This window comes from Cyprinodon tularosa, unplaced genomic scaffold (genome assembly GCF_016077235.1).
Source record: "Cyprinodon tularosa strain WSP-4 unplaced genomic scaffold, ASM1607723v1 ctg275, whole genome shotgun sequence".
Classification (NCBI taxonomy): domain Eukaryota; kingdom Metazoa; phylum Chordata; class Actinopteri; order Cyprinodontiformes; family Cyprinodontidae; genus Cyprinodon; species Cyprinodon tularosa.
This window is the reverse complement of record NW_024038980.1, coordinates 436,720-463,549: the sequence shown is the minus strand read 5'-3', so window position 1 is coordinate 463,549 and position 26,830 is coordinate 436,720. Positions and strand designations below refer to the sequence as shown.

At 37.8% G+C, this 26,830-nt stretch overlaps 1 protein-coding gene across 1 annotated transcript; it reads left to right on the top strand.

Annotated features, from left to right (window-relative positions):
* The first annotated feature begins 396 nt into the window (after window positions 1–396).
* Window positions 397–26,827, top strand: myo1ha (myosin IHa). The gene is made up of 32 exons (XM_038290057.1): window positions 397–604; window positions 14,044–14,178; window positions 14,272–14,387; window positions 16,972–17,170; window positions 17,264–17,344; window positions 17,573–17,752; window positions 17,833–17,931; window positions 18,006–18,119; window positions 18,209–18,280; window positions 18,371–18,490; window positions 20,264–20,331; window positions 20,462–20,567; window positions 21,217–21,297; window positions 21,531–21,622; window positions 21,736–21,830; window positions 21,932–21,978; window positions 22,148–22,228; window positions 22,788–22,893; window positions 22,958–23,075; window positions 23,168–23,281; window positions 23,368–23,444; window positions 23,517–23,585; window positions 23,831–23,915; window positions 24,024–24,186; window positions 24,271–24,354; window positions 24,434–24,527; window positions 24,604–24,659; window positions 24,736–24,871; window positions 24,945–25,015; window positions 26,146–26,243; window positions 26,321–26,420; window positions 26,494–26,827. Exons 2-32 carry the CDS (start codon window positions 14,056–14,058, stop codon window positions 26,518–26,520), a joined length of 3,072 nt encoding a protein of 1,023 aa, XP_038145985.1. The 5' UTR covers window positions 397–604; window positions 14,044–14,055; the 3' UTR covers window positions 26,521–26,827.
* Window positions 26,828–26,830: the final 3 nt, after the last annotated feature.

The following is a 26,830-nucleotide window of genomic DNA, read 5'->3' as shown; positions in this document are numbered from 1 at the left end:
TTGATTTCTATTCCAGTAAGATTGTAATAGTATCAGTGTTTAATGTACTGTCTGTAAAGCTCTGTGACTACCCCTTGTCTGTGAAAGGTGCCATATAAATTTGGGATAAATAATATAATATCAGTGTGAATATTTGTATCGGACATTGCTGGTTATTTTGAAGCATATTTGTCATATTTTCAGGTCTGGGTGCAGGTCTGGTCTCTCTCTTTTCTGCAGATTGTGATGGACAGGTGCTCCCCATCACATTAGAGCCTTTCTCGAGGAGCCAAAAACCAGGAAGAACATGTAAGTTCTTTCTCGCTTCCAGTGGGATATTTGACCAACCAAATTCTTTTCCGAGTTACATCCAAGCCAGTTCCTAATTCTGTGTCTTTATTTCCTTCCTAGAACCATTGACCCAAGCCTGAGAACCTCCAAGCCAGGACCTCCTAGGAATCAAAGAAACCCTTTGATCTCCAGTCTGCTTTGGTCCTCCTACCTAAGCTCACCTGACTATCCACCCTCCAAAACCATCTGCACTAGAGAAATAACCACCTGATTTACACCAACCCCCCGGACCCTGGACACCACGCTCCCTGGGTAAAGCTAAGCCTCTACCTCAGTGAGTTAAGCTTCCTCCACTATTCTTATCAGTACCAGCCTGTTGCTCACCAGTGCCCCCTTCCTTCTTAGCAGAACTAGTCACGATCACCCCACCAGCACTGCCTCTGCTTACACTGCACCTTGACAATAACTCTTCCTTAAATACCCTGACTCAGAGTCAATCTTGTCTAAACATCACAATGTTGTATTGGATCTATGCGTAAGACTGGGCTGATATGCTTATTTCTATGTAGTTGCTGTTCTTGCTCTTCATGAGGGGGAGAAGAGGGGGGTCTGCCATGTGGTCTTTAATTTGGTAATGTAACTAGCATTTTTCCCTGTATTTTGACATAGAAAAGGTTTGTGGGTCTTTAACGGAAGCACAAAAGCAATGTCAGGACTGTGGTTGGTTTTTCATGGTCTCAAAAGTATAGGGAAACCTACTGCAGGGTAAAAAAGTATTTAGTCAGTTCACCTATTTATGAGAAACAAAATGAGGGGGAAAAACCCCCTGCAGGAAATCTCATTAGCTGCGTTCTGTTAACCATCAACTTGCACAAACTGTAATTATGAAAATAAATTTGCTTAATAGAAAAACTTCAATTAAAAAAAAACATGTTTTTTGATTAAACATTTTTTTTATGCTTCGATGAGGTGGTTTTCTGCTCGTATCAAAATTCCTATATTTTGCAAAAGTGCAAAAGAAACAAATTTTTTTTTTTTTTTTTGCATAACACTATTCACATGATCTGTAACTGGACATACTGTCATATATAAGACAAAGAAGAAGACCTTAAGTAGTTGGAGTATGATGGTGCCCACTAGAGACATGTGTTTAAATCTACCTTTTCTACACATTTGTTATTTAATGGTAATACTGTAACTGTGAAACATAGCATTTTCTTATCTCCACATAGTTTTGGGCACATTTGTAATAGAACATAACTATTGTAGGACTTTGAAAGAATTTATTTGTAAATTATGGTTGAAAATAAGTATTTAGTCATCCACACAAAATCAAGATATCTGGCCCTCACAGACCCGTAACTTCTTCTTTAAGAAGTCCTACTGTCGTTCACTTGTTTGTTGTGCTAATAGCATGTGTATGAACCCGTAATCTGTATAAAAGACAACTGTTCACATCCTAAAACAGTAGGACTCAATCATTCAACCATTGCCAAGACCAAAGCAGTTAAAGGACACCAGGAAAGAAATGGCAGACCTGCACCAGGCAGGGAAGAGTTGATCACAGTAAAAAGTCTGTGTTGTCCAGGGACAGTGCCAAAACATCACAGCTCTAGAGTAGATCTGCATGGAGGAATGGACCAAAATACCAGCTAAAGCATTTGCAAACCTGTTGAGGACTTGAAGAAAACTTTTGACGGTTATGCTACGTATTGAGTTGAATTTTTGTTATTGACCAAATACTTAATTTCCAACATAATTTACAACAAAAAAAGTTGAAAAATCCTGCAATGTGAATTCATAATTTTTTTTCTCACTTAGTCTCTGATACTTAAAGCATACTCATGAAAATTAAATGTAACATCTTTCTAAGATGGAGAACGTCCACTATCAGTGTACAATCCACTTGAGTTTTTGTCTTCCTTTAACTATTTGGATAATATTAGCTCCCCTGCTATGTTAGGTGTTTATATAAAAACAAATAGTGGGTATGTTAAAGCATAATCATTGCATTAACGAAACTGTTATTTAGCATCGATTATTATTTTATTGTGCATTATGCATTTTTTTTGTGTTGCTCTCTGGTAATAAATTTACATGGTAGTGGTGATGCACTTAAAATATTTTGCCAAATGGAGATAAAATCAATAGAAGATTGAAAAAAAGCAATCAGTTTTATTTTCAGTTTTAATAATGTAATGTTTGGACATAAGATAGTTCAAAGTCTGGGCATAGAATGGATTGAAACTTGTTCCAATGAACGGCCCATAAATCGCTTTATGCCATTTTTTTGCTGCCCAAGCACCAATATTATTGATTTTGTTAAATCTTACTGAAGTCACAGTATAGAGATTCCTGAAGTAACAGAAGCCATGATAAACAGCGTGCCTCTCAACGACCGACTGGGTAAAGTGTCCTAGCAAAGTCCTACATTGGTGAGGCCCTAGCATGTTTCTCAGCTATAGTGTTAACAGTAATCTATAGTCAGGGATCCAGTTTGTGCGGTTGATTCAACAGCTGAATTGGACCATATGTTTGAGGTCCCAAAGCCTGCTGCACACCTCCTAGGGTCCTAGAGCCCTAATCACATGATCTAAAGGCACGTACACCTGCCTGATCCTTACCTCAAGCTGGTGCTGCTGCCTTGGATTCTAGTCGCTGAGGTCTCAGACATACCCATACATAGCTGCATAGAATTTCATAGCTGCATAGAATTTCTAGTAACCCAGCAAAGTATTTGGTTTATAAAAAACATTCTTTGCAGGTTCAATGACTCTTTCTTTGTCTCTCCTAGAGACAAGATGACTTCTATTGATGGAATGCATCAATTTTCAATCCTGTTGTCTTGAGGATCAAAGAAAACCCTTGATCGGATATTTAGGAAGGTCAGCGGTATTGACCTTTGGGAGCATGTGTCAACTCAAAAGGATTTGTTTAGAGACAGTGATGGTTCCCTGATGGGTAAAGATGGTGCAAATTCCTCTTTTTTATAAATGTTGTATATATATATATATATATATATATATATATATATATATATATATATATATATATATATATATATATATATATATATATATATGATGCTCAAACTTAAATGAATAACAAGTAATTGAATTAAGTTTGACACACTTAATTTACTCAGGTGTTTAACGTATAACTGAAATTTATTTGGATCAGCTTGATTAATTTACTTGCTACTAATTAAGGCAAATCATTTAAGTTGGAGTAACATTTTCTTTCACTTTCACTAACTTAGTTCATCCATGGCAACACAATTTAAGCCCTAGGGGCTGTTATGGCCAGATTTCTTACACAGGGATGGCATAGAAAGCCAATCATAACTGTGTTTTCTTATGGTATAAAGTATTTCATATAAAGGGATTCAGTTTCCTCCCCTCATGAAAGTATATACTTTAAATTGTGGCTTAAATTATCTGACTGGCCATTTACTTTGGGACCAAAGTGATGATGGGGCCCAGGCTTTGTTACGCTGCCTTGAAAAATTTGAATAATGCACTATGAAAGGATGGTGCATCCAAAGCAAAAAAGGGGGGAAAAAGGGTTTAAAAGAAAATGAATTAGACAGGAAGATATAGAGAAATAAAAGGAGAGAAACAAAGAAATGGACAGAAAATAAGAGGGAGAAAAGCGTTAGGGGGCAGCAGTGGAGTGATGTGAGTGTTATCATCAGCTCTCATTCTCAGCATGGTATCTATAATGGGAAAATCAACCTCTCTGACTTCTGTGTAATTGGATTTGCCGGGTCTCGTGCTGAATCAGAGCCCAGTGGGTAGCACAAAGCTTGTTAAGATTGGACAAGCATTGCCAGGCCCGAGGAGAGGTGGGGCAACAGCAAAGTAACCTTGACAACTTTTCTTGAGTTTAGACTGAATCATTTATTGTGCTGAACCCTTAAATGCTCTTCCATTACAGTCAATTGATTCAAATCTTCCCAGACACTAATAAGGGCATAAGCTGACAATTGGTTTCATTTCTTTTTTTTTGTCTCATCACCAGAACAGAGAAAATGACACATGCTGAAACTTGCCATATTTTATTTACAGTCCTATAATTAGATGCATTGTTTTTTCATTGGAATTCTCTGCAGTAATTTTTCAAAAAGTAATGCATAATTTTGACTTCCAAGTTTACAGAAGAACTCTATCAAAGATCCCTCTGTCATGGTTTTATCAAGAGCTCTGACCCGCATGCAGGAAACCAAAACAGAGAGACCAGGGAAAAGTTTAACAGGTATATTTAGAAGGGTGAGATGAGTCCAGTGCTGCTCTGAACACTGTTCAACCAGAACTGGAAAGTGAGGGGAAGACACTGGTTAGTTCAGGCTCAGTGGGAAATTTGATTCTTGAACTTGAAGAGGAGAAATAGGTTGCTGACTTACATTTCCAGAAAATGGTGTCTTTAATTGAATCCAGTCGGTGTGGGATGTTCCTGTGCTTGTCTTGTTCGATGGAGGGCGGACAGGGTTTACCCAGATTGCGGTTGTTCCTTGGTGAACGGAGGAGCTGACTGCCAATTAGATTTCCTGCGGTACTTGAACGGGTTGTTGTGGAGATGAATCCCCTGCTCAGAGAGAGGCCCCAAACGATCCTTGGGGAAATAGGTTGATCCAAGCCACGAACTTGAATCCTAAACTCAGTTTGGTTCTCAGAAGTTCCTTCCAGGGGAGAGAAGGTCCGAAACATCCAGTTTGCAGGATGACTTCCCAAAACTGGCAAACACTCTGGCGTCGAGGTAGTGGCAGTCAGCAGCTTAAGAGCACTCTGTTAATGAGGTAACCCTGCGCAGGTGTGTGAGGAGGCCAACCAGAACCAGGCGCCGCCTGGTGGCGGAATGAAGACAAACACAAACCACACAGACTGGAATCCTAACACCCTCTTCTTCATTGCTGGAAGACTTTAACATTTTGACTGCTCTTAAAAGGCCTTATAAGTTTTTTACAAAGATGCTGTTATTACAGGTTTTCATACCCTTATTTCGACAGTTTTTCCGCTCAGTGCTTCTGTGCAGTTGATTCATTTGTATGTAAGTTTATTTTTCTCTTTCTTATTATGAGTTCATATTTTTGTTTTTCTGTTTTTCAGTCTTTTGTGTATCTGTATGCTTTCAATTGCCTTCCATTGTTTTATTGTGACACACCTTTGTTTCTCCACTGTGGGACAAGAAGGAGATGAGATAGTTTCCTGTTTGCCCTGCACTTTAACCTGACACCTACCTTTACTGTCATATGCATCACTGTCACAGCCTCTACTGTATACGACTATGGTTCGGGTCCTGGTATCCTGTTTGTTTTGTTTCTGTTCTATAAAGTTTTTCTACATTAAAACATTTGAACCTAATAGATGGGTCTAGTTTTCACTAGATGTGGATGGCGCCAATGATCTGCATTGGATGGCGCACATGACGTGAAATAAATATTTATAAACATAAAACCGAAGCCAAGAGTAAGGAGTAATGTTTGTTTTAAAAATGTAAGGAATAGAAAGTACAGTTACTTGTGTGAAAATGTAAAAAGTAGAAGTCAGAAGAAGGAATAAAAATAATTAATGGAGTAAAGTATAGATACCTAAAAAGTGTACTTAAGTACAGTAACAAGGTATTTATACTTTGTTACTTGACACCTCTGCAAATATCCCAGATGTATTACATATTTTCTATGTTTTTTTTCAAATGCTAAACATTTGTTTGACATGAAATCCTTTGAAAATATTGCAAAAATGTAGCTAAATTGTAAATTGTTTATCCCGGTGGTCCCCTTGGATTTCAAAAAACAGTTGAATTCAACCAAGCATTTTTTTCTGACAGGTAGTGACACTGGTATTTTTATTTTTTTGATGTCTCTTTGTGTCTCTCTGTGTTGCTCTGCGACAGACTGGTGACCCCAGGCTGTACCCTGCCTCTCGCCCATAGACTGCTGTAGATAGGCACCAGCCCAACTGTGACCCTGATGGACTAAGTGGGAGAAGATGGGTGGATATATATTCATCCATCCAAACAGTTGGAATCTGGTGTTCCAGTCATGTTTATGTCAGCTGTATCATAAGAAAATGGAAGTGTCTGTAAATGACAGCAACTCAGCCATTAAGTGGTAGGCCATGTAAACCGATAGATAAGGACTCCAGAGCAGTGGAGATGTCTTTTCTGAATTGAAACGATTCTCCACCTGGAAATCTGATACTGATAGATGATTCTGGGTTTGGTGGTTCCCAGGAGAATGGTACTTGTCTGGCTGTATTATGCCAAGTTTAAAATTTGGTGGAGGATAAGTTAAGGTGTGGGGTTGTTCCTCATGAGCTAAGCTTGGTCTCCTAGTTCCAGTGAAAGGAATTCTGAAAGCATACCATCCATCCACACCTTTGAATTGGAGCAGAGAATGAGAGCAGGCCATATATATATATAAATTTATTCATTTTATTTTTTATATATATATCATAGGGCATCGCAGAGACACACTACAACCATGCACACACCAACGCTCAGGACAATCTATGAAGCACAATTTCGAGATGCCAATTCACCTAACAGTCATGCTTTTGGACTATGGGAGGAAGTTGGAGTACCCAGAGAGAACAGGAGTACAGGCAAACCATACAGAAAGACCCTGGCTGGGAATCAACCTCATTACATCTCTATTGTGATGTAATGGAGATTCAAATTATAAACAGAGAGGGCAATAAGTTGCTATGGCTTGGATCTTGTTTCTGTCTTGTTACGTTACACTCAGAAGAGCAGTAGATAGCCAGGTGAGCGCTGAACAAGATCTCTCTGTCCCTCCTTCTTGTGAGACATGAATCATTAAGCAGTGCCCGGAGCTTCAGGACATCAGTATATGTGTTCACTGGTTTCCACATAACTTCACACACATTGTACTAACATGACACAAAGCTCACAAACAAGGACAAGGCAGAGAACAAACAATATGCTGTTGTGGAAGAAGTTAGACAGTTTGATGAGCGCTTCCACCATGCAAGCAGAAAAAGGACGATTCTCTATCTTTGTCTAACTTCTCCTAAAAGAGGGAACACCTTCAGCTTTGGAAACATACCAAGACTCCGCATCCTGAATCAAGGCTAATCAAACTTCGGAAATGCAGGTTAGAACTTGTGCGGTTAAAAAGTTTTTTCCTATACAAAATACTTGCTGTTAATTGAATAGGAAAACATATCAGAAACATTAGAGACTGTGCTAAGATATGTCTTGATTTTATATATATTTTATATATTGAGACGATATTTTGGGATCTTTGTCTAAGGGGAATAAGGAATTTAATTTGAAAACATCATTAGAAAAATCAAACCTCTAATAAACTGAGAGACCACATAAGGCAAAAGTGTACCAATTTGAAAAAGAGAAAATGTTTGTATTCAGTAAGTCTTTTTTACAGACTTATAGTAGACTTACAGGGATATAAATGTGTTTTAGCATAAAAAAGACAGATTGAAAGAGGTTCTTGAAGAAATATGCTCTTCACTATGCTAACATGATAACTGCCTCTGCAGCATCTCCCTTTCAATTGCCAAAATCAAAGTAACAGGAAGCTTTGCAAGATTCCTCCCTGTCTACACTCGGGTCAACTGCTAACATTTTTTCCTTTGTAAGGGGAGGATAAATTATCTTGTCTGCAGGTAAATTAATAAAGTGAATTAGCAGGTACTCTCCCACTTTCATGTGAAGGTAGCTACACCTCTCACACCAATGAGGTCACTCTGTCTCAGGCGACATGACACCCTAGACCAAGTCCAGGGACCATCACTTAATTAAAATACAATTGCTTACTCTCTGAGGCAATTCACCTGATCTGTTAGTGGCTCTGAAGATTCATTACAATCTCACTTTCCACGCTGCGTCAGATTATCTTTTGTTTAATTGAACTGTTTAGCATGCATTTGAGTTATAGATCTATAAGACATTATTTCAACGAAATCAGTATACATTTCAGCTATTTATTTCTCTTAGTTCCCACCATTATGGTTAACAGCTAAGGAGATATAACATTAAAATCCATTTTTCTTAGACAATTTAAAATAGATTGTTATAGAAATGTTAGCCAATTGAAAGGTAGAGTGTGACCTTGTACTAAAGGCAGGGCCAAGTCATTGTTCTGCAACTTTCCAGTCTCTAATCTTTATCATCCAGAAATTCAAATCCGAGTTAAGTCAGGAAACTCTCAAGTCAATTCAAGAGTCTAAAACTTCAGATTTCAATTCCTTTCAAGTCTATTTTTACTAAGTTAAATCGTATGTCTATTGTAGATGACTGTGTTCTTTTTAAAGTCTGAATTTATCACAACACAAGTGAAATCAGTGCAGTTGAACCTCTGTTAAAATAGAGTTAGCTACAGTTGGTTACCTCATTATAGCTAAAATAAACTACCTGCTTTTCTTTCTGCAATATCAATTCAGAAAAAGTTGTAAGTTGTTTTGTCTCTATCTATTTTCTTTGCATGGTTTGGGTACAGCATTTCTTTGTGTCGAGTACATTGCAATTTATGTAACTGTAAAGAAATGACACTTGGGTGCATATATGCTTTTTTATCTGATTAATTTAATGGGCTGTGCTATTGCTGATGAGCTGCAACACATAGGGAAAATGTGCAGAAAGATGGAGAGACAGACCACTTTTGTTAATATGGGTCAATAAATATATTAATGGAGTGCACTTTTTAAATAGATACTTTAAACTTTAGATTCTGGTCAAAATCAAGTCTTTTTGAGTGAACAGGTACTTGTCCAATTCAAGTCCCAAGTCATTATGTCAAAGTCACATCTCAGAGCATTTTTCCAAATCAGATCTAATGTCATAAAATTAATTACTTGAGTCTGACTCGAGTCCAAGTTATGTGTTATGTCCCCCCTCTGCCATGTATTGTACCGTTTCTATACTTTGTTTACATTAAATACAGCATCAGTTCTAGGTGCTGAGATGGTATTTTGTTATATTGGTGTTTTGGCTCTTTGCCCAGGTCAACAACTCTGTTGAGGACAGTGTATAATAATAAAGGTTATGCCATTTTCACCCAAACAACATTTCTACTGTTTGACATTTTCAGACAACACTGAAGATGAGCCAGTCCGTTTTGTGCTTTATGCATGCACTGTAAGAAAATAGGTCATATTTCAACTGCAACAACAAATCAAAGTTATATTGGAGTCAATATTCCTGTTTTAAGCTAAATTAGTCTGCAGAGTTATTTTTGAATGTCTAAATTACTTTGAGAACACCTGATCTAAATTGATTTTCACTCGGTTTCAGATCAAACAATGAAAAAAGAAAAAAAAAGTTATTAAGACAGGTGTTGGTACTTTTGGTAGTTTAGGTAGGTGCCAAGCCTTTAAAAATGTCCTGATCAATGGCTGTGTTGGCTGGACCTCAAACTGCACAGATAACCAATACCTGATCATGACAGTGCCATGGTCTGGGGAATTTTCTTGACCCACATGAAGAGAACCATCAGTAAGGCACAAATTCAAATGTTCTATTTCAGTCATTTCTGGAGGGTGGAGAGGACCTGGTCCAGACTTAAAGGTTCTTTTTTTCTTTCTTTCTTTTTTTCTTTGAGGTTTTTATGGCAGTAGTGGCTCATTTTTTGTAAAGTGGGCTGACTGGAAAGGGGGTAACAGAGAGGGGGAGAAACATGCGGCAAAGAACCACTGGTCGGATTTGAACCCCGGTCAGCCACGTCAAGGACTAAGGCCTCAGTACATGAGTCATGCACGCTAAGCACTGTGACATTAGAGTTCTTAGAAATGTAGACTTGAGAAGATAATCAGAGCTTGGTTTGAGCAGATGCAGCTGAATAATCTTGCAGGTGAGTGTATTTGATTACTGTGAAAAGCTGCAGGTATGGCCAAGTCAGAGGGGCGATGGACAGTGGGCAGACAAGAAGAATATGTGTTCACAGCCACAGAAGATAGCTGTCAGAGAGTATTTCAGCCAAGGAGTTCCTGGAATTCAACTGGATGAGAATTTGATGGAGATTAATCTGGAGGCAGAAAGCAGAGGAATCAGCTGGCAAGGAAACGTTTAATAGACAGCGAAAAATAATTTGGAATCAAGGCAGAAACGCAGGTGGCCTGAAAGTACAAACTATGTGGGGCCATCAGGCAAATAATGACTACACTGCTGCTCCTTAAAAACACTGCAGGAGATGATGGTGAGGATGCACAGGTGGGCCACCTTGCTCTGGGAAACCACACCTTCCACCAGAAATCTTAAGGAAAGAAAAGCTGGCTCGCACTCAAACTAAAACCAATACACCAGAAACCTGACCAACACAGGACCCTCTATCATTCCTGCCTGGGAAAACTTCAAGCGACAGGGATTCTGTGTCTTTTCTTCTAGATGATAGAGCCTTGATTTGCAAATTAAATAGAAGATTTGCTTTTCTTTTAAAAGAAGATTTTGGACCCATTAGAAAAAGTTCTGTACCACTTCCTTTGAACTCACTGATTGTAACAGCTCAATCCTCGGTGTATTGTGGCTCTTGCAACACTGTTTACGGGCTCAGTCAATGCCTTGTAATTTATTCACTAACACTCTCAAGTGCGGATGCATCACAACCATTTAAAACAGGAGTGTCTTACACAGATCCATGAGAGCTGCAACATTAGAAATATCCTTATCCAAATGCATCTGAAAGAAAAAGCCCTTCTGTGTCAATTTCTGAATGCAAAATGAAACATTTTATTATTTTTTTAATTGTGTGCTGAAACATGGAAAACCTAAATGTTTATGGATCACTGCTCTTTGGGTCCACAGCTAGACACTGCTGCTCTAGAACCCACAGTTACCATATTGAAATGTTTGTTTCTCTTGCAACTTTCTTTCATACAGCTGGCTTCCTTGATAAGTTTTTTTTTTTTTCATCACAGTCCAATAGCCATAAGCTAGATGTGTACAGGTGCAAAGTAATAATAATAATTGAACATCATTGATCTCACAATCGAGAAATTCCCTTCTGCATCTTAACACATCCCCTTTTGGAGCAGTGGGCTGCCGCTGTGCATCGCCTGGGGAGGAATCGCGGGTTAAGGGTCTTGCTTAGGGACCCAGAGTGCAGGCTGTGGAGATCAAAACGGGTACTTGCAACCTTCTCAGAGTGCAAGCGCCCTGCTCAAACCACTAGGCCACCACCCTCACTACAGAACGGCACCTGTTGACTATGCCTCCCAGTGGTGATCTACTGTGAAGACAAGACTCTTTCCCTAAAAAGAAACAACAGAGACTCACCAAGATCGCGACTGTATTCTGAGCTTTACCTTTTCATGCTGTTTAATGCTCTATTATATTGAGGCTTTGCTGTACACTGTATGTTTCTGTTGTATACATTTTGGCGCGATTACCCTAAATAGGTCAAGGTCATTTTTTCTCACAGCTGCATCTTATCCTGCTTATTACACCTACCAGTTCCTTGCTCCTGTGACCTTTGCTCAAGTATTTAAACTCCTCCTTTTCAATGACTCCTGGCTTAGTTCTCCTATATTTTCATGTCAAAGTCCTGTGTTCTGTGTGTGCTGTCTTCCCCTCTTCTGTTAACTTATTGTATTTATTTATTTTTTCTTCATTTGGTGTTCCTTTGTTTTGCATAAATAACACTTTTATCATTAAACCCCAGGTATGTTTTAGGTATATTGCAAAATGTGAGCTGTTTTCAGAAAAAAAAAAGTTTTTTTAAATTGCAAGTTATCAAATTACCAGTAACTATATATATCTGTGTATAATGATTATCCATCTGAGCTTTACTTCTTAAACTGAACCTTAAAACAAACCCTTTGATGAATAAATGCTGTAATCTATTGAGATACAGCTGTGCATCAAGCAGCCAACATCCCATCCCATTTAGGCTCCATTGCCCACTAGTATGGGGAACGCCCAATTTGTGTCCAGCTTTTTCAGGACTGTTGTAATTAATAACACATTTTCTTTCTTACAAAGAGGTTGAATGCAAACTGGCAAACCTCCAGATTTTAAAACTGAAAACTTATCACCTCTTATTGTCACCTCTGAATTAATCAATCCCATCTCCTGACAGCAGCTTATCTGCCCGTGTTATTACTTGTAACACTGTATGGCACCCCTAAGTCACGCTGTCCCAGTACATTGTCCCCTTCTGCTTCCCTAAGAGAAGATTGTTCCCATGAAAGAAGGGGGCGTCACATATACCCTGCAGCAGCACCACGGCAATCATATCAGCAGATTGATTCTGACGTCCAAAAAAGGGTTCCTTCAATGATATTGTTCACCTGTCTCATAGGCTTAAAGTGGGTAAGTAGGAGGGGAGTGCTTTGGGAAGGGGGTCGTGTGAGGGTTATTGGGTGGGGGTTGGACACAGGATGAGAGGTATTGTTCAAGAAAGGTTTGAGGATTGGGGGTGTGGTGCTGACAGGTGGAAAAAAACCCTCAAAACACTCATCTGACTAGCCTCTTCTGTCCATCCATGGGGCCCCATTTAAGCAAAGTAATGGAGTCCAAATTACAGCACATGATTGCTAAGAACAAAACTCTATTGTTTGCCCTCAGGGCACACTAGATCACCCTAAATGAGTGTCACAGCAAGCAGCAGGGCATGGACCGTTACGGCACTATTTAGTCTGTCTCGTTGTCTCAAGACAGCCCTGTTTCAGAGGTTCTCAGATCAGACAAATACTGCTCCCCTTCTCCCCCCAGCGCCTTCACCCCTTCCTCTGTACAGCTGCCCCCCCATCCCACTACTCCTCACCCAGAAATAGGCCAAATCTCCTCCATTGTGTTTCGACTGCCTAGTGTGAAATTCACTGTGACATTAAATGTTTTCTAATGAATAATTACTGAATGGATATGCAGGGAGAATATGTGTAATGGATTGTAGACTGCATTTTAAAGACGTCTTTTTTGTCTCTTTTCCGTGGTATTTACAGGACAAAAAGCCCCTTGGCCGTTCTCAGAAGAAACGAGGGCCATAGGAGGAGGATGGAGGCATGGGGAAGGGGGGGTCTTTGTGTCAATTAGATCCAATGGATTATCTTTTTTTTTAATGCTTTTTTTTTAACAGAGAGTTGAGAATCAAAGGATTTCTGCTTCCAAAGAGGGAGTGCAAAAAATACAAAACCAACAAAAGCTGGGAAAACCTTTGGTCAAAGTGTCGGTGCTGTGAATGCTAAATAGATTGGTGGAATTTTTCTTTCCCACTATGCTTCTGAAATGCGCCGCTGTTTCAGGCTCTGCTAGTCCATTTTGTGCTATGTTGTGTTTACTTGGAGCATCAGATCAACTGAATGAGGGGCTGCAAGCCAAGGTCCTTCTAAGCTGTGTAGCAATTATCTTCTGTTTGTTCAAATGCACAATCAAAGCCTTTGCTTCGGAGACATTTAGGACCTTTAGATCCTTTTATTTCTATAGATCCAGCAAATACAATGTTGGTGCTTTTTGTTGTCTCCTATTTTTCCCCCACTTTGTCCCCAGCAGAGCTGTTTATTGAAACATGCTTTTATCCAGATGCAGTTGTCAAAGCAACTTACTTGATACTTTTATGCATGCATAATTATTGCACATTTTAGTTCTAACAGTTAAACATGTTTTCACTGTAAAGCGATTGACTCTTATCTGCAAAACAAACAAACTAATGAATTTTCTAAACGTTGAAATATAACACAAAGAATATTGAGTACTGTAATACTAAAGATTACAAAAAATTTGATGACAGAAAATAGCAGTAATTTACAGCATCTTGGAGCAGGGCATTGAGCTCCATAATGACTGAAAGCTGTTGCACAGGGTCGGCTGGACATGGAGGGTGCCCTGACAGCTAGGGACCGGGTGGGAATCCAGGACTTTGTTCTTCTGGATGAAACTACAGAGGGAGCAGTTATCAGCAACCTAAAGAAACGCTTCAGCAAAGATCTTATCTATGTGAGTCTCCTTGCCCCAAAAACATCAAAATTTAAGTTAAAACATGTCCTTTTATTTATGCAATGACTTATTTTCACTTTATCGTTTCCTTAGACTTACATTGGCACTTTGTTGGTGTCTGTGAATCCATATAAGGAGCTGGACATCTACAGTAAGAAACAAATGGATGTCTACATGGGTGTCAACTTTTTCGAGCTTCCACCACACATGTGAGTGTATAGTATGCATCATACCATAGCTTAATCAGGATAATAAAAGGAGGACTCCTATATTTCAACATATAAATGTCCATTGTTTTATTCTTTTTTATCTTGAATTAGTTGCATTGTAATTTCAACAGCTGAATGTTTGCTCAGTAGAAAATTTATTCTTTATTGTCTTTAGCAAAAATACATTAAAAACCAATTCATTAAAAAAGGCATTAAAGACCTTGTAAAAAGAGCTGCCAAATTTTCCTTTTATAATTGTCATAAATTTATTGTTCTACATGTCTAAAACGCTCCCAAAGATATTATTGCACTGTGGCACTAGAGGTAAATTTGGATTTCAGTATTCATATGTTTCAGGATTTTGTTTTTGAGTGTGTCTAAAAGTTTTTTTTCTTTCTTGTTGGAGACTTTGATGGCAATGCATAGACCACCGATCAATCTGAGGTCACCTCTCTCAGCAATCAGCTAGTAAGCAAGCCCATCTCCAAAACACAGGGACTCAGATGCAGCCAGAGAGCAGAATGACTCTCTTCTATTTCCCCACTAAACATGAGTGAAGCTTCCACTGACAAACCCCTTTATTGTCAATGGGGAAATCCATTCTCTGCATTTTAACCCATCCCCTTGGGGAGCAGTGGGCTGCCATTGTGTGGCGCCCAGGGAGCAATCAGGTTAAAGGTTTTGCTCAGGAACCAGAGTGCCGGCTGTGGGGATCGAACTGGATACTTGCTACCTTCTCGGAGCACAAGAGCACCGCTCTTAACCACTAGACCACCACTCCCCCAGATCCCTACTGAAATTAAAAATCTCTTTAATCTCTTTTAATTCATTAAATTGTGTTAGTGAAATATAATAGGTTTCAGCGGCCATAACAGACATGGCCCCTGCATCTCAGGGCAGAAAAAACTTCATAACATTACTTTTGAGACCTGATATGATTCGCTTAAATGTGTTTTTAATTATTCAAATTCAGATGGGTGATAATAAAACATATTTCTGTGGTTTGACAAACTGAGAAAGACACCTTTATCTATACTTTACAGCACTTAATAGAGGTGCATAATTTTTGGAGGATCCTTTTATTCATTGTTTTTGTTCAAAATTACTTTATAAACCTTTATAAACCTTTCTTTATTGCTTTGTTACTGCTTTAGCTTTTGTTTGTACCCAGTATTCTGAATTCTTTTATATGTCCTTGTCCTCATAGTACAATGATATAAAAATGGACATAGCCTTTGAGTTTTAACACTTACAAACCGTGTGTTAGTATTAATTCTCTAACAGTTATATATATATATAACTGCCTAAATATTCTTGAACATACTTTTCATTTTTAGGAGTAATCAATTTCTAAAATACAACATTAATATTTTCATTTGGCTTTTTATTTTTCTGATCATCTAAATAAAAATACAAAAAAAATTTTTAAAAGAAAAAAAAAGTCCAGAGACTGTACGCTAGTTGTCTGTTGACCTAGTTTCAAATAAATCTTTTGTTGCAGTGCCACATTTTTTTGCATACAATTTTAGAGGCTATTAGGTTTAACCTTAAACGACCCGGTTCCGGATAAAGTGGGAGACGACGAGTACGAGTACATTGATAGTTAAAATCTGTGAAGATGTTAGCATGTCCTGTAAATAAAATTTAAAAATGCAATCTAGAAATAAAACTTCTTAATCAAAAAAATTCGAAATAACTTCAGCTGTTTTCTCAGATTTTATTTATTTATTTATTTTCATATTAAATTTTTTGCTATTGCAATCTTACAATATTTGTTTTTCAAATACTTTTTTATATCTTATTGTTTTCACCTGCTTATTACAGATCCCACTCTCTTCACCTCTGGGGTGAACTTTTCTCTAAATTGAGAAGCGAATATGCATTTCCATTGGTCTGCATCAGTGTTCACAACAACATTTCTATGATCTATGATCAATGTACATGTCAAGAGAAAGCATTTGTACTGGGCTTAAAGTGAAGAGAAGGAGATCTGTAAAACACAATTTGAAAATGATGCGACTCATAAAACTCAAGTCGGAAAAAGATACATTTGAAAAAATTAAGTTTAAAAAAAAATATAGGATAAAAAAAAAAAGGAGGAACTTGAAAAAAAAATATCAGAGAACTGAGAAGTTACTCTTCAAACATTTTTTGATAAAAGAGTTTGTCAAAGTTTAATTTCTGGACTGTATTATTTTTTAGATTTCCAATAAAATTGTTCTTTGTCTGCAATAATAATGGAACAATATTCACTCCATACTGTTGCAATAGCATAATGCGGTGCTCAGCAATGCATAGAAAAGAAACAGGGGTGGCCCCAGGATAAAGGTTTAATTAATTCTAAATGGAAGTGGAGCTAATGCCCAGTAAACTATATCCATCTTGGCACAGAAACTTCTATCGGGTTTATAAAATCTGGAACCATTTAATCCAAACACACATGTACCTCCCGCACCTGACTTTGACGGAACCTGAAGGGGTTTTCAAAAGGCCTTGAATGAGATCTCACCAGTAGACAAATACTTGAATGAAAATGTATTTTGTTATCTATCATTATCTTATCCAATCTTATGTATCATTACAGCTATGCCTTGGCAGATAATGCCTACCAAACTATGCTGACAGAGTTCAACAATCACTTCATCCTCATCTCTGGTGAGAGTGGAGCAGGAAAAACTGAGGCCTCAAAGAAGATCCTGCAGTATTATGCCGTCAGCTGTCCGAGCACCACTTTAATGAACACTGTTAGAGATAAGATGCTCATGTCCAACCCTGTCTTAGAGGTTACCTAATTTTATCAGGACAGTAATTAAAACATAAATCTGTATGTGAGTAGAGCAATTATCCTAAACGACAGGGGTTTGTTTTTATTGCAGGCTTTTGGGAATGCAAAAACTTTGAAAAATGACAACTCTAGTCGGTTTGGGAAGTACATGGATATTCAGTTTGACAACCAGGTAAGCATCCAAAAAAATGCTGCTACTGAGATACAACTAATAAGGAGAGCAACTCATCAAAAGCACGTTTTCTGATGGTGTATCGTCTGGTTTCACTGGTTATTGCAAGGTTTTCTTGTTTGCCTTACCTTAAAATAGCAATACATAATGCAAAAAAACCCCAAAAAAACAAAAGCAAATTAGATGTCACGTGTCATTTTGTAAATGTGGAAAATATGATGTCTGAAGGGTGATGCAGTTGGAGGCCACATCCTGAACTACCTGCTGGAGAAGTCGAGGGTTGTGCACCAGAATCATGGGGAGAGGAACTTTCACATCTTTTACCAGCTGCTGGAGGGAGGATCTGATGACCTGCTGAAGCAGCTGGGTCTCAGTAGAGATGTCCAACACTACTACTATCTAACACAGGTTGGAATAACTTCATAAGGGCATTCTTATTAATGATTACTAACAATGTTTTACCTTGTCTCACTATTTCTTTTGAACAGGGGGAATGTGCCATTGTCTCATCTATTAATGACAAAAATGACTGGAAATCTGTCAAAAATGCCCTGCAAGTCATTGAATTTGATGAAACTAACACAAATGTAAGCTGAGTGATTTGTAGTGAACGAGTGTTTACATGGAGATGTTGCTAAAAGACATTGGTGCCTCTGTGCAGCATCTGTTTAGGGTCGTTGCAAGTGTTCTCCATTTGGGGAATGTTCATTTTGATGCAGATAGTAAAGGCCACGCCATGCTGAGGAACAACACAGAGCTAAACTGGGTTTCAGACGTAAGAAGCACAAACATTCATCACATCAATGTCCAGAGGAGGCTCAGAAATACTGTACATATAACAACTCATGCCAGTTTTCCTTATAGCTTCTGGGATTGGATGCCCACAACCTGAAGGAGGGACTTATGTTCAGGAGGATTGAAGCCAAAACAGAGCAGGTTCACAGACACCAAACCTGCCTTTATCCTATCTAAATTAAAAGAATGTGTTTCTCCATATTGCAACTGTGATCATGTTTTCTTTTTAAGGTTCTCAGTCCTTTCTCAGTTGACCACGCCATCTATGTCAGAGACGCCCTGGCCAAAGCCATCTATGGACAGACCTTTACCTGGTTGGTCAGCAGGATTAATGAGTCTATGGAGAATAAGGTGAGAATATGAGCGGTAAAAAAACATACATACCAGTTGCATTTCCAGAGTCGAATATATTCACATCCTTTCAGCTTTTTATAAATTTCCCTTTAATAACAATTAATAGTAGATGTTTTACTTTTGGTCCAACAACAAAAATTAGAAGCAGAGGCATATATTTATGAAAGATATAATTTTTCTTTCTTTCAAAAATAGCAAAGAAATTTTTTAGAACTGCATTTTTCAGTAATGACATCTGTAAGTCGGTTTGGCCCAAGATTTTACCCGATCTTCTGCTGAAATCTCTCAATCTCAGTCACACTGAATAGCAGGATCTAAACCTCTGCACCCTGGCACTCTTTGTTTAGGGTTGTTGCACTTCTGTAGACAAACCTCCATCTTTTGTCAAATGTAACAGTTTTTTATTTTGATGTTTTTGTTTTCCAGGGATTGCAATGATTTTAGTACCATTCCCCTTCCTATTAACTCTGACAGGTTCTTGGTCCCTGCAGACTAAAAGCTTCCTCTAAAGATGAAGCTGCCACCGCCGTGTTTTGTTGTTGGTTGAACAGTTAAATATGGCTCTGACCAGAGGATATTCTTTCACACGATAGCTATGTCTTCCACTGATGGCCAGATTAGTGGAGTTGATAATCAATAGTGGTGTTGTTTTTAGGTTCTCCCAACTAGGCTGCAGATTTCTGCAGCTCCTTCAGAGTTACCATGGACCGCTCTGCAGCTCTCTGATTAAATTTCTCCTTGCGTTTCCCTTCAGTGTATTTGGATGGCCTTGTTGGGTTTGCAGCTGTGCAATTCTTCCTTTGTTTCCAGATGATTAAACAGTTCTCCATGAGATGTTTAAAGTTTGGGGTGTTGTTTAATAACCAAACTTTACTTGAATCATTCAATAACTTCAACACTTACATGTATGCTGTGTTCCTTGGTTTTATGATGCTCTTTGTTCATTTGTGTCATCTAAAACATCACCGATGTTTCCATAAACCTGCTGTATTTATGCTAAAAGGAAATTATTAACAGATGAACTGTTGTGCTGACTAGGTGATAAAAGTAATTGGTTTGATGTTGGTATTCGAATTAATACACACCACACTTTTATCATTAAAAAAACCCTAAAAAAAACAGAATAACTTCCACCATCCAGTCTCACTAGAATTATATAATTATATGGAACATATTAACCCTCTTATGCATGTATTATGATAAACTCCCGATTTTTTTACTAATTGTTTTTGTACATCCATAGAAATGTAAAACAAGGTTTAAAAAATATATATATTTTCTGTCTTTATTCTTTAATTATATGTTCATCCATCCACACAGGTGTACTTTATGTATTTTATACTGTAAAAAAAAATATACCAAAAAATTTGTTAGATATAGTTGTAATTAATTTTACAGTTATGGTATCCTGTTGGAGTGGTGCTTCCTCTACTCCCCTGTAGAAACCAAAATATCTGAGGTCTTTTTCCCATCAAAAAAAAGTAACTGAAACCAAGATGGTTTCAGTTACTTTTTTAAGTTGAAATGATCAACAAATGGAATTTTTCTGTATGGGATGATGCAAAAGCTTCTACCAGATTGGATGATGTGCGTAGATACCCAAAATTGAGGGCATATATATATATATAAACACTTTTAAAAAACTGTACACTGTAGTGATCACTGTGCATGAAAGAATTAAAGCTTGTGCAGTAACAAGACACAACGTGAAAAAAGTGATGCGAAAACTTTTTTTCAAGGTCCTGTTATTGAATTAACTTGTTCTACTAGGACTCCTCGCGAAAGACTGTTATTGGGCTTTTGGACATATATGGATTTGAAGTGTTTTACGTTAACAGGTAAGCTTTACTCTTGATCATTAACTAAGCCTCTGATGAATATTGACTGCTTTTGAAAAAAACAAAACCAAATGCTCCGAGCATACCTGCATATTGCATAAAATCAGCTGTATTTGCTCTCTGTCATTAGTTTTGAGCAGTTTTGTATAAACTACTGCAACGAGAAGCTGCAGCAGCTTTTTATCCAGCTCACACTCAAATCTGAGCAGGAGGAATATGAAGCAGAAGGAATTGAGGTAAGAAATATTGAAATATGAGAAATACGAGGGGCGTTCAATAAGTAATGCCCCTGGCCCACTTCCACATGTTTGATCGAGCTGATTTAGCATGTAATGTATTTTAAATCTCTATAGATTAAATAGCAAATTGCAGCTCTGAACTAAGTATGGTTTCTGATTTACTGGTGTTAAAACTGAGTCAAGTCTGAGGTCGTGCATTTAAAAGGATGCACACAACGGGGGACTTTTGATCAAATGAAAGTAACTTATAGTGATAATGTCCCATAATATAACCTTTTAAAACATTTTGCAAGGTCATATAACGGGCATCATCCCCATAAATTACTTTAATTTAATAAAAAGTGTCCCAATAGAAAGTTCTTTCCAATAGAAAAACTGGATCATTGCTCAACACTCAACAGGCTCCATTTCAGACTTTACTCAGTTCAAACACCTGTAAGTCAGAAACCATAAATTGTTCCGAGCTGTAATTAAAAATAAAAAACTGAATCCATAGAGATTTAAATAACGTCGCATGCAACATTTCAGCTCGATCAGACATCTGGAAGTGCGTCAGGGGCATTACTTATTGAATGCCCCTCGTATTTAGTAAAATGAGCTATCCTCAGCATTAAGTAGCTTCAATCAGAGTATTTTTCTTGCATAGTGGGAGCCGGTTCAGTTCTTCAACAATAAAATCATCTGTGACCTGGTTGAGGAGAAACACAGAGGAATCATATCAGTATTGGTGGGTAATCATGGACCACTACATCTTTTGACATACATAGAACTTAATTCAATGAATCAGGATATTACATTTGATGAACAATAACAACATTAAAGCAAAATTAAAGAAAACCTTCAATAAACACACTTCTGCATTAATCATTTTTTTGTACCTTTAATATAGTTTTGTAATCTTATAATATTATTCCAACTCGATAAATCTGAGTGAAACATCTAATGATTGTTATGCTGCAGGATGAAGAGTGTCTCAGGCCAGGCGATGCCACAGACCTCACCTTTCTGGACAGATTAGAAGAAAAGATGGGAAATCACCCCCACTTTGTTACGTGAGTTACAGAAAATATTTCTTAGGGTTTTGCTAAATGGAGCTGATTGTGTTTTCATTAAGAAAAAGGTTTGTGATTCATCTGTGCCTATGTTTCCTCCCCTTTGACTGCAGACACAGACTAGCTGACAAAATGACTCGGAAGACTCTGGAAAGGGGAGATTTCCGACTCTTGCATTATGCCGGGGAGGTCACCTACTGCGTTGTGGGTAAAAGAAAATCCCAGTCCCGAAGCCTTTTTATTCTTAAGATATTTACCATAAAATTTTCTTGTTGGAGTTCTGTGACTTAGCCTTTTTTTCACATCTAGGTTTTCTTGACAAAAATAACGACTTGTTATACAGAAACATAAAGGACGTAAGTCAATATTTCTACACCTTAAACTAATAAGACAAAGATATGTAATCAAAAGAAATGTATTTTCAAGACTTTGCACAATAAACAATGAAAAAACGGAGCACATTTCACAATGTATTATCTAGATGTAAACAAATATATTAATGTGCATTTTCTTCTATTTTTAAAGCTGGTTTGTCAGTCAAAAAATGACATTGTCCGGGAATGCTTCTGCACTGTGGATACAGCAAACAAGAGAAGGCCAGAAACAGTAAGTTCTGCTGACTGAATCCTTATAAAGAAAGAAAAAAATGCAAATAAATTGCAAGTCAAGATGTTTGCATGAAATATTGGCATTAATGTCATTAATTTGAGGCATTTGAAGAGTTCTTTTTTAGAGCATAACTATGACGCAACAGACGTGTATGATGGATTTTAAAAACGGGGATTGAGTTTATAGCAATCGCCCTTTTCAGAAACACAGCGGTTCAATTAATCGGTTTCCTGGCATCAGGCCATTATAATCCCATTTCAAGTATTTTTAGTAGGAATGGGCTCTATTAGGAGGAAGTTAAACTTTGTATTTGTAATCCTTTTTTTTTGGCGCATGCAACCACTCTCGAACAAACGGACCCAAACAAGCTCTATCAGATAAAATAAGTTATAAAGTTCAGGAACAACCAAAGGACCATCAAGAGTTGGACAAGATTGAGAACTGATCCAAAATAGTTTCACATAGTTTTACTACCTTTGATCTGAAGGTATAAATGTTATCTAATATCGTTTAGATGAGCTGCTGGATTAATGCAACCTTTTGGTTGTGTCTTTAGGTGGCGATGCAGTTTAAGAACAGCCTGCAGAAGCTGACAGAGATGCTTATGGCTAAGGAGGCCTGGTACATACGCTGTTTAAAGTCCAATGAGTCCAAGCAGCCAGGTACGTCAGCGCAGAATAGCCAGAGGATACAAACAATAGACTCATCTCTGCTATGCAACCACAGGACAGTTTGATGAAGCTTTGATAAGACATCAGGTGAAGTACCTGGGTCTAATGGAACATCTCAGAGTCAGAAGAGCTGGTTTTGCCTACCGTCGGAGATATGAAGACTTTTTAAAGAGGTAGTGAAAACCATGTCTATCTTCATGAGGTTTTGCTTGACTGTGGCTGATGTAAGCCTCTCCTGTCTGGGTTAATCGGATCCATGTTGCAGATACAAACCCCTGTGCCCAGCCACCTGGCCTCACTGGAGAGGACTGCCTGCAGATGGTGTTGAAGTGCTGGCTCAACACCTGGGCTACCTACCTGATGAGTACAAAATGGGAAGGTGAGGAAAACATTCTAGTTCCGCCTAGTTATTACACAACAAGCTAGTTTTAGCAAAAGTAACCAACCCTCATTTAATTTTTATAGAACTAAAATATTCATCCGTCATCCCAGAACACTTTATGCCACAGAGGACGCTTACGAGAAATGCAAACATGACTTGGGTGAGTTTGAACTAAATCTTAAATGCTTTGAATTGTAAAAGACGTTAATCGAGTTATGCTTTGGATTTGCAGCAACCAAACTGCAGGCCAAGTATAAAGGATACAAAATCAAGGGAGAGTTCAAGAAACAGAAAGAGGCTGGTAAATACCAGAACACATAACATGGGGCCTAAATATGTTTGAATTAAAATACATCCAATCCAAACAAGGATAGTACAACTATATTTTTGGAGTAGAAAACTTTTATATCTTATTATACTTTAAATCTCATAGAAATGTATAATTCATAACTAAATCTCATGGTTTGAGGTTGACAAGATAAACGTGAGAAACTTCTGAATATTTCACAACTTTTGAACAGCCTTACATGATTTCCATGTCTGCAGCAACAAAGATCGAAACGTGCTGGAGAGGAGCACAGGCTAGGAAAGAAAAGGAGAAACGAGCATGGGCCGTAAAAGTCATCAAGAAGTGAGCAAGAACATAAGCATTGCACCCTAATTCCAAATCTCATCTTATCATATTTTATAATGGTATTATATTCTATAACGTAAATTGTATTTCTCTTTCCTGATTTAGGTTTATCAAAGCCTACATAAACAGAGGAGAAGCAAAGAGCACAGATAACTCAGAGTACCTGGCCTTTGTGAGACAAAGCTACTTGAACAGACTGAAGAATAATTTGCCAAAGACTGTTCTGGATAAAACCACCTGGCTAACTCCCCCTTCTGTGGTCGCTGAGGTAGTTCAGCGTTTGTTTATAACAGCTTAGCCAGACTGAAACCCAAACTTTGGATCAGTGGGTGATTTTATTGTTTCATTGAAGGCATCAGAGATACTCCGTAAGCTTCACTACCGTCTGATGGTGCGGAGATACGTACGAGGAATCACACCACAGCGAAAGGCCCAAGTAATAAAAACTAATTAAACCATATATCGCTGTGGTTTCTGTTTCATTCCTTATTTTCTTACTTTTATTGTTCTTTCAGCTTCAGCTGAAAATTGTCACCAGTTCTATCTTCAAAGACAAGAAGGAAAATTACCCACAGAGTGTCTCTCAGCCCTTCTTGGACACAAGAATCAGTAAATCTCAAATAAAGCAACTGCACACAAGTTTCTGTTTCTAAATCACCGTATTTATGAGAACTCTGCTCTCCAGGTGAACAAGAGATCAACAGCCGGGTTCTTAGTATGATTCGCAATGAGCATATTAAGGTAAAAACACTAATCAGTTTGACATAATCCAGTGCTGCATCTAGCATTGATGGAGTTGGGTTTTGTGTTTCTGCAGTACAGTGTGCCAGTCATTAAGTATGACAGAAACGGCTTCAAACCGAGGCCCAGGCAACTTATCCTCACCCAGACTGCTGCCTATGTGGTGGAGGAGGCCAAGGTCAAACAGCGAGTATCGTACAGCTCTCTCAAAGGTCTGAAACACATCAGCTACTTCAGTGATTAACATAATAAGTTTTTCTTAAGCTAAGTTTGGACCCTTTGCAGGGATTTCTGTAAGCAACCTAAGCGATGGCATTATTGTATTTCATATAACCTGTGAAAACCCCAAACAAAAGGTGAGTCAATTTCCACTTTTTTTCATTTCATTACATATCATATATTTAATTAGGATTTTATTTAAATAATCAACGCAAGATAGTGAATGATTTTACAAAGGAAAGGAGATGTTTTAAACATGGGATGTGCATTTGCATTCATCCCCCTTATTCTTACACTCCTATGTGCCTTCAGGAGTCTCAGAGTCCAATTTTTATTTGATACACTGTCAGAACAGATTCAGCTGTTGCAAAGGTTTTAGAGGTTAGAGAACATTAAGGAACAGCATCAGGTGGGTCAGAGATAAAAAATCCCTAACTTTGAACATGTCACAGAAGCCAGTTCAGTCCATCATAATAGCGTAGAGAGAGTACAGCACAATGGGAAACTTACCAAAGCATTATCATCAACCTAAACTGACAGGCGGGGCAAGGGAGAATTAATCAGACACTCAGAACTCTGGAGGAGCGGCAGAGCTCTGCAGCTCAGCTGGGGAATCTTGAGCACTTTATATATAAAGTGCTACATATGTATAAATACATACATACATACATACATACATACATACATACATGTATATATATATATATATATATATATATATATATATATATATATATATATATATATATATATATATATATACATGCAAAATTTAATGTTTAGTGAAAAACAAATTCTGTTGTAAAGCAGGGTGATGGCATCATTATGATCAGGGAATGGGGATCTTCTTGTCAAAGCAGATAAAATAAAACCTATAAAGACGACAAAGGACAGGAGCTGGACAACTACTTTTAGACCTGCACCCGGAGCTGTAGTGGTAGGAACTATTAATAGCATTATATTTGAAAGGTCCCAAACAAAGGATGACCTAAATCAAACTGGAATCTTTAACAAATGAACAAATTTTCAATATCTAAAAACTGACTCTAATATTTGACTCAGTGGTGGCTGAATAGAAATACAAGCATTTATGCATTTGAGTTTCTATATTTTCTTGGACATACTGACATCCATGTTTATAACAGTTATAAAGAAATGTCACATAAAAAGGTAAACAATAATTTGGCTACTTAGAGATACATTTTTGTTCCCTGGTATAAAACAGCAAAAAACTAACAAGATTATTTTTTCTCTGTTCTTGCATTAGGGGGATCTGGTCATACAGTGTGACCACCTGTATGAGTTTTTAACTAAACTTAGCATCATTGCTAACAAACAGAACATAATCAAAGTGGTGCAGGGAAGGTGAGTTCTGTGAGAATTAAGAAACCTGGTTTTAGAACAAAGGATTACTTAACTTCCTTTTTTTTCTTATGTCTCAGCATAAAAATAGAAATCCAGACAGGCAAAGAGAGCGCAGTAGACTTCAGCAGAGGGCAGGAACCCCAAGTGTACAAAGCCAAGAATGGACACCTCATGGTGGTGAGTTTAGATTTATGTTCTGGTCTCAATTTCCCCTGCAGAATTCAATAAAACAGTCACTTTTCTGCTGCAGGTCGCCACTCGAACAAGGACACGGTAATGTGGAACTGAAGATGAGACACAAGAAGCCCCATGATATCTCATCAAGAGACCCCAAAGGAGAGGACCGTATCCCCTGCATGCACACCTAGCATCAATCAGCTGCACCCCTAAATGCAGCCAGGAGCTTCTTCATTAGACAGAAAGTCAATTTAAATCTGTGATGTAAATTTAATCACAATCTGAAAAAAAAAAAAACATATCTGTTTTGAGGAAAACTTTTTTTCAACTAACTGGTACCTGTTATCTCTGACCAGTTCAGCCATATGTATAATAATTTTGTTTTTTCACTGGTTAGAAAAAAAAAAGGA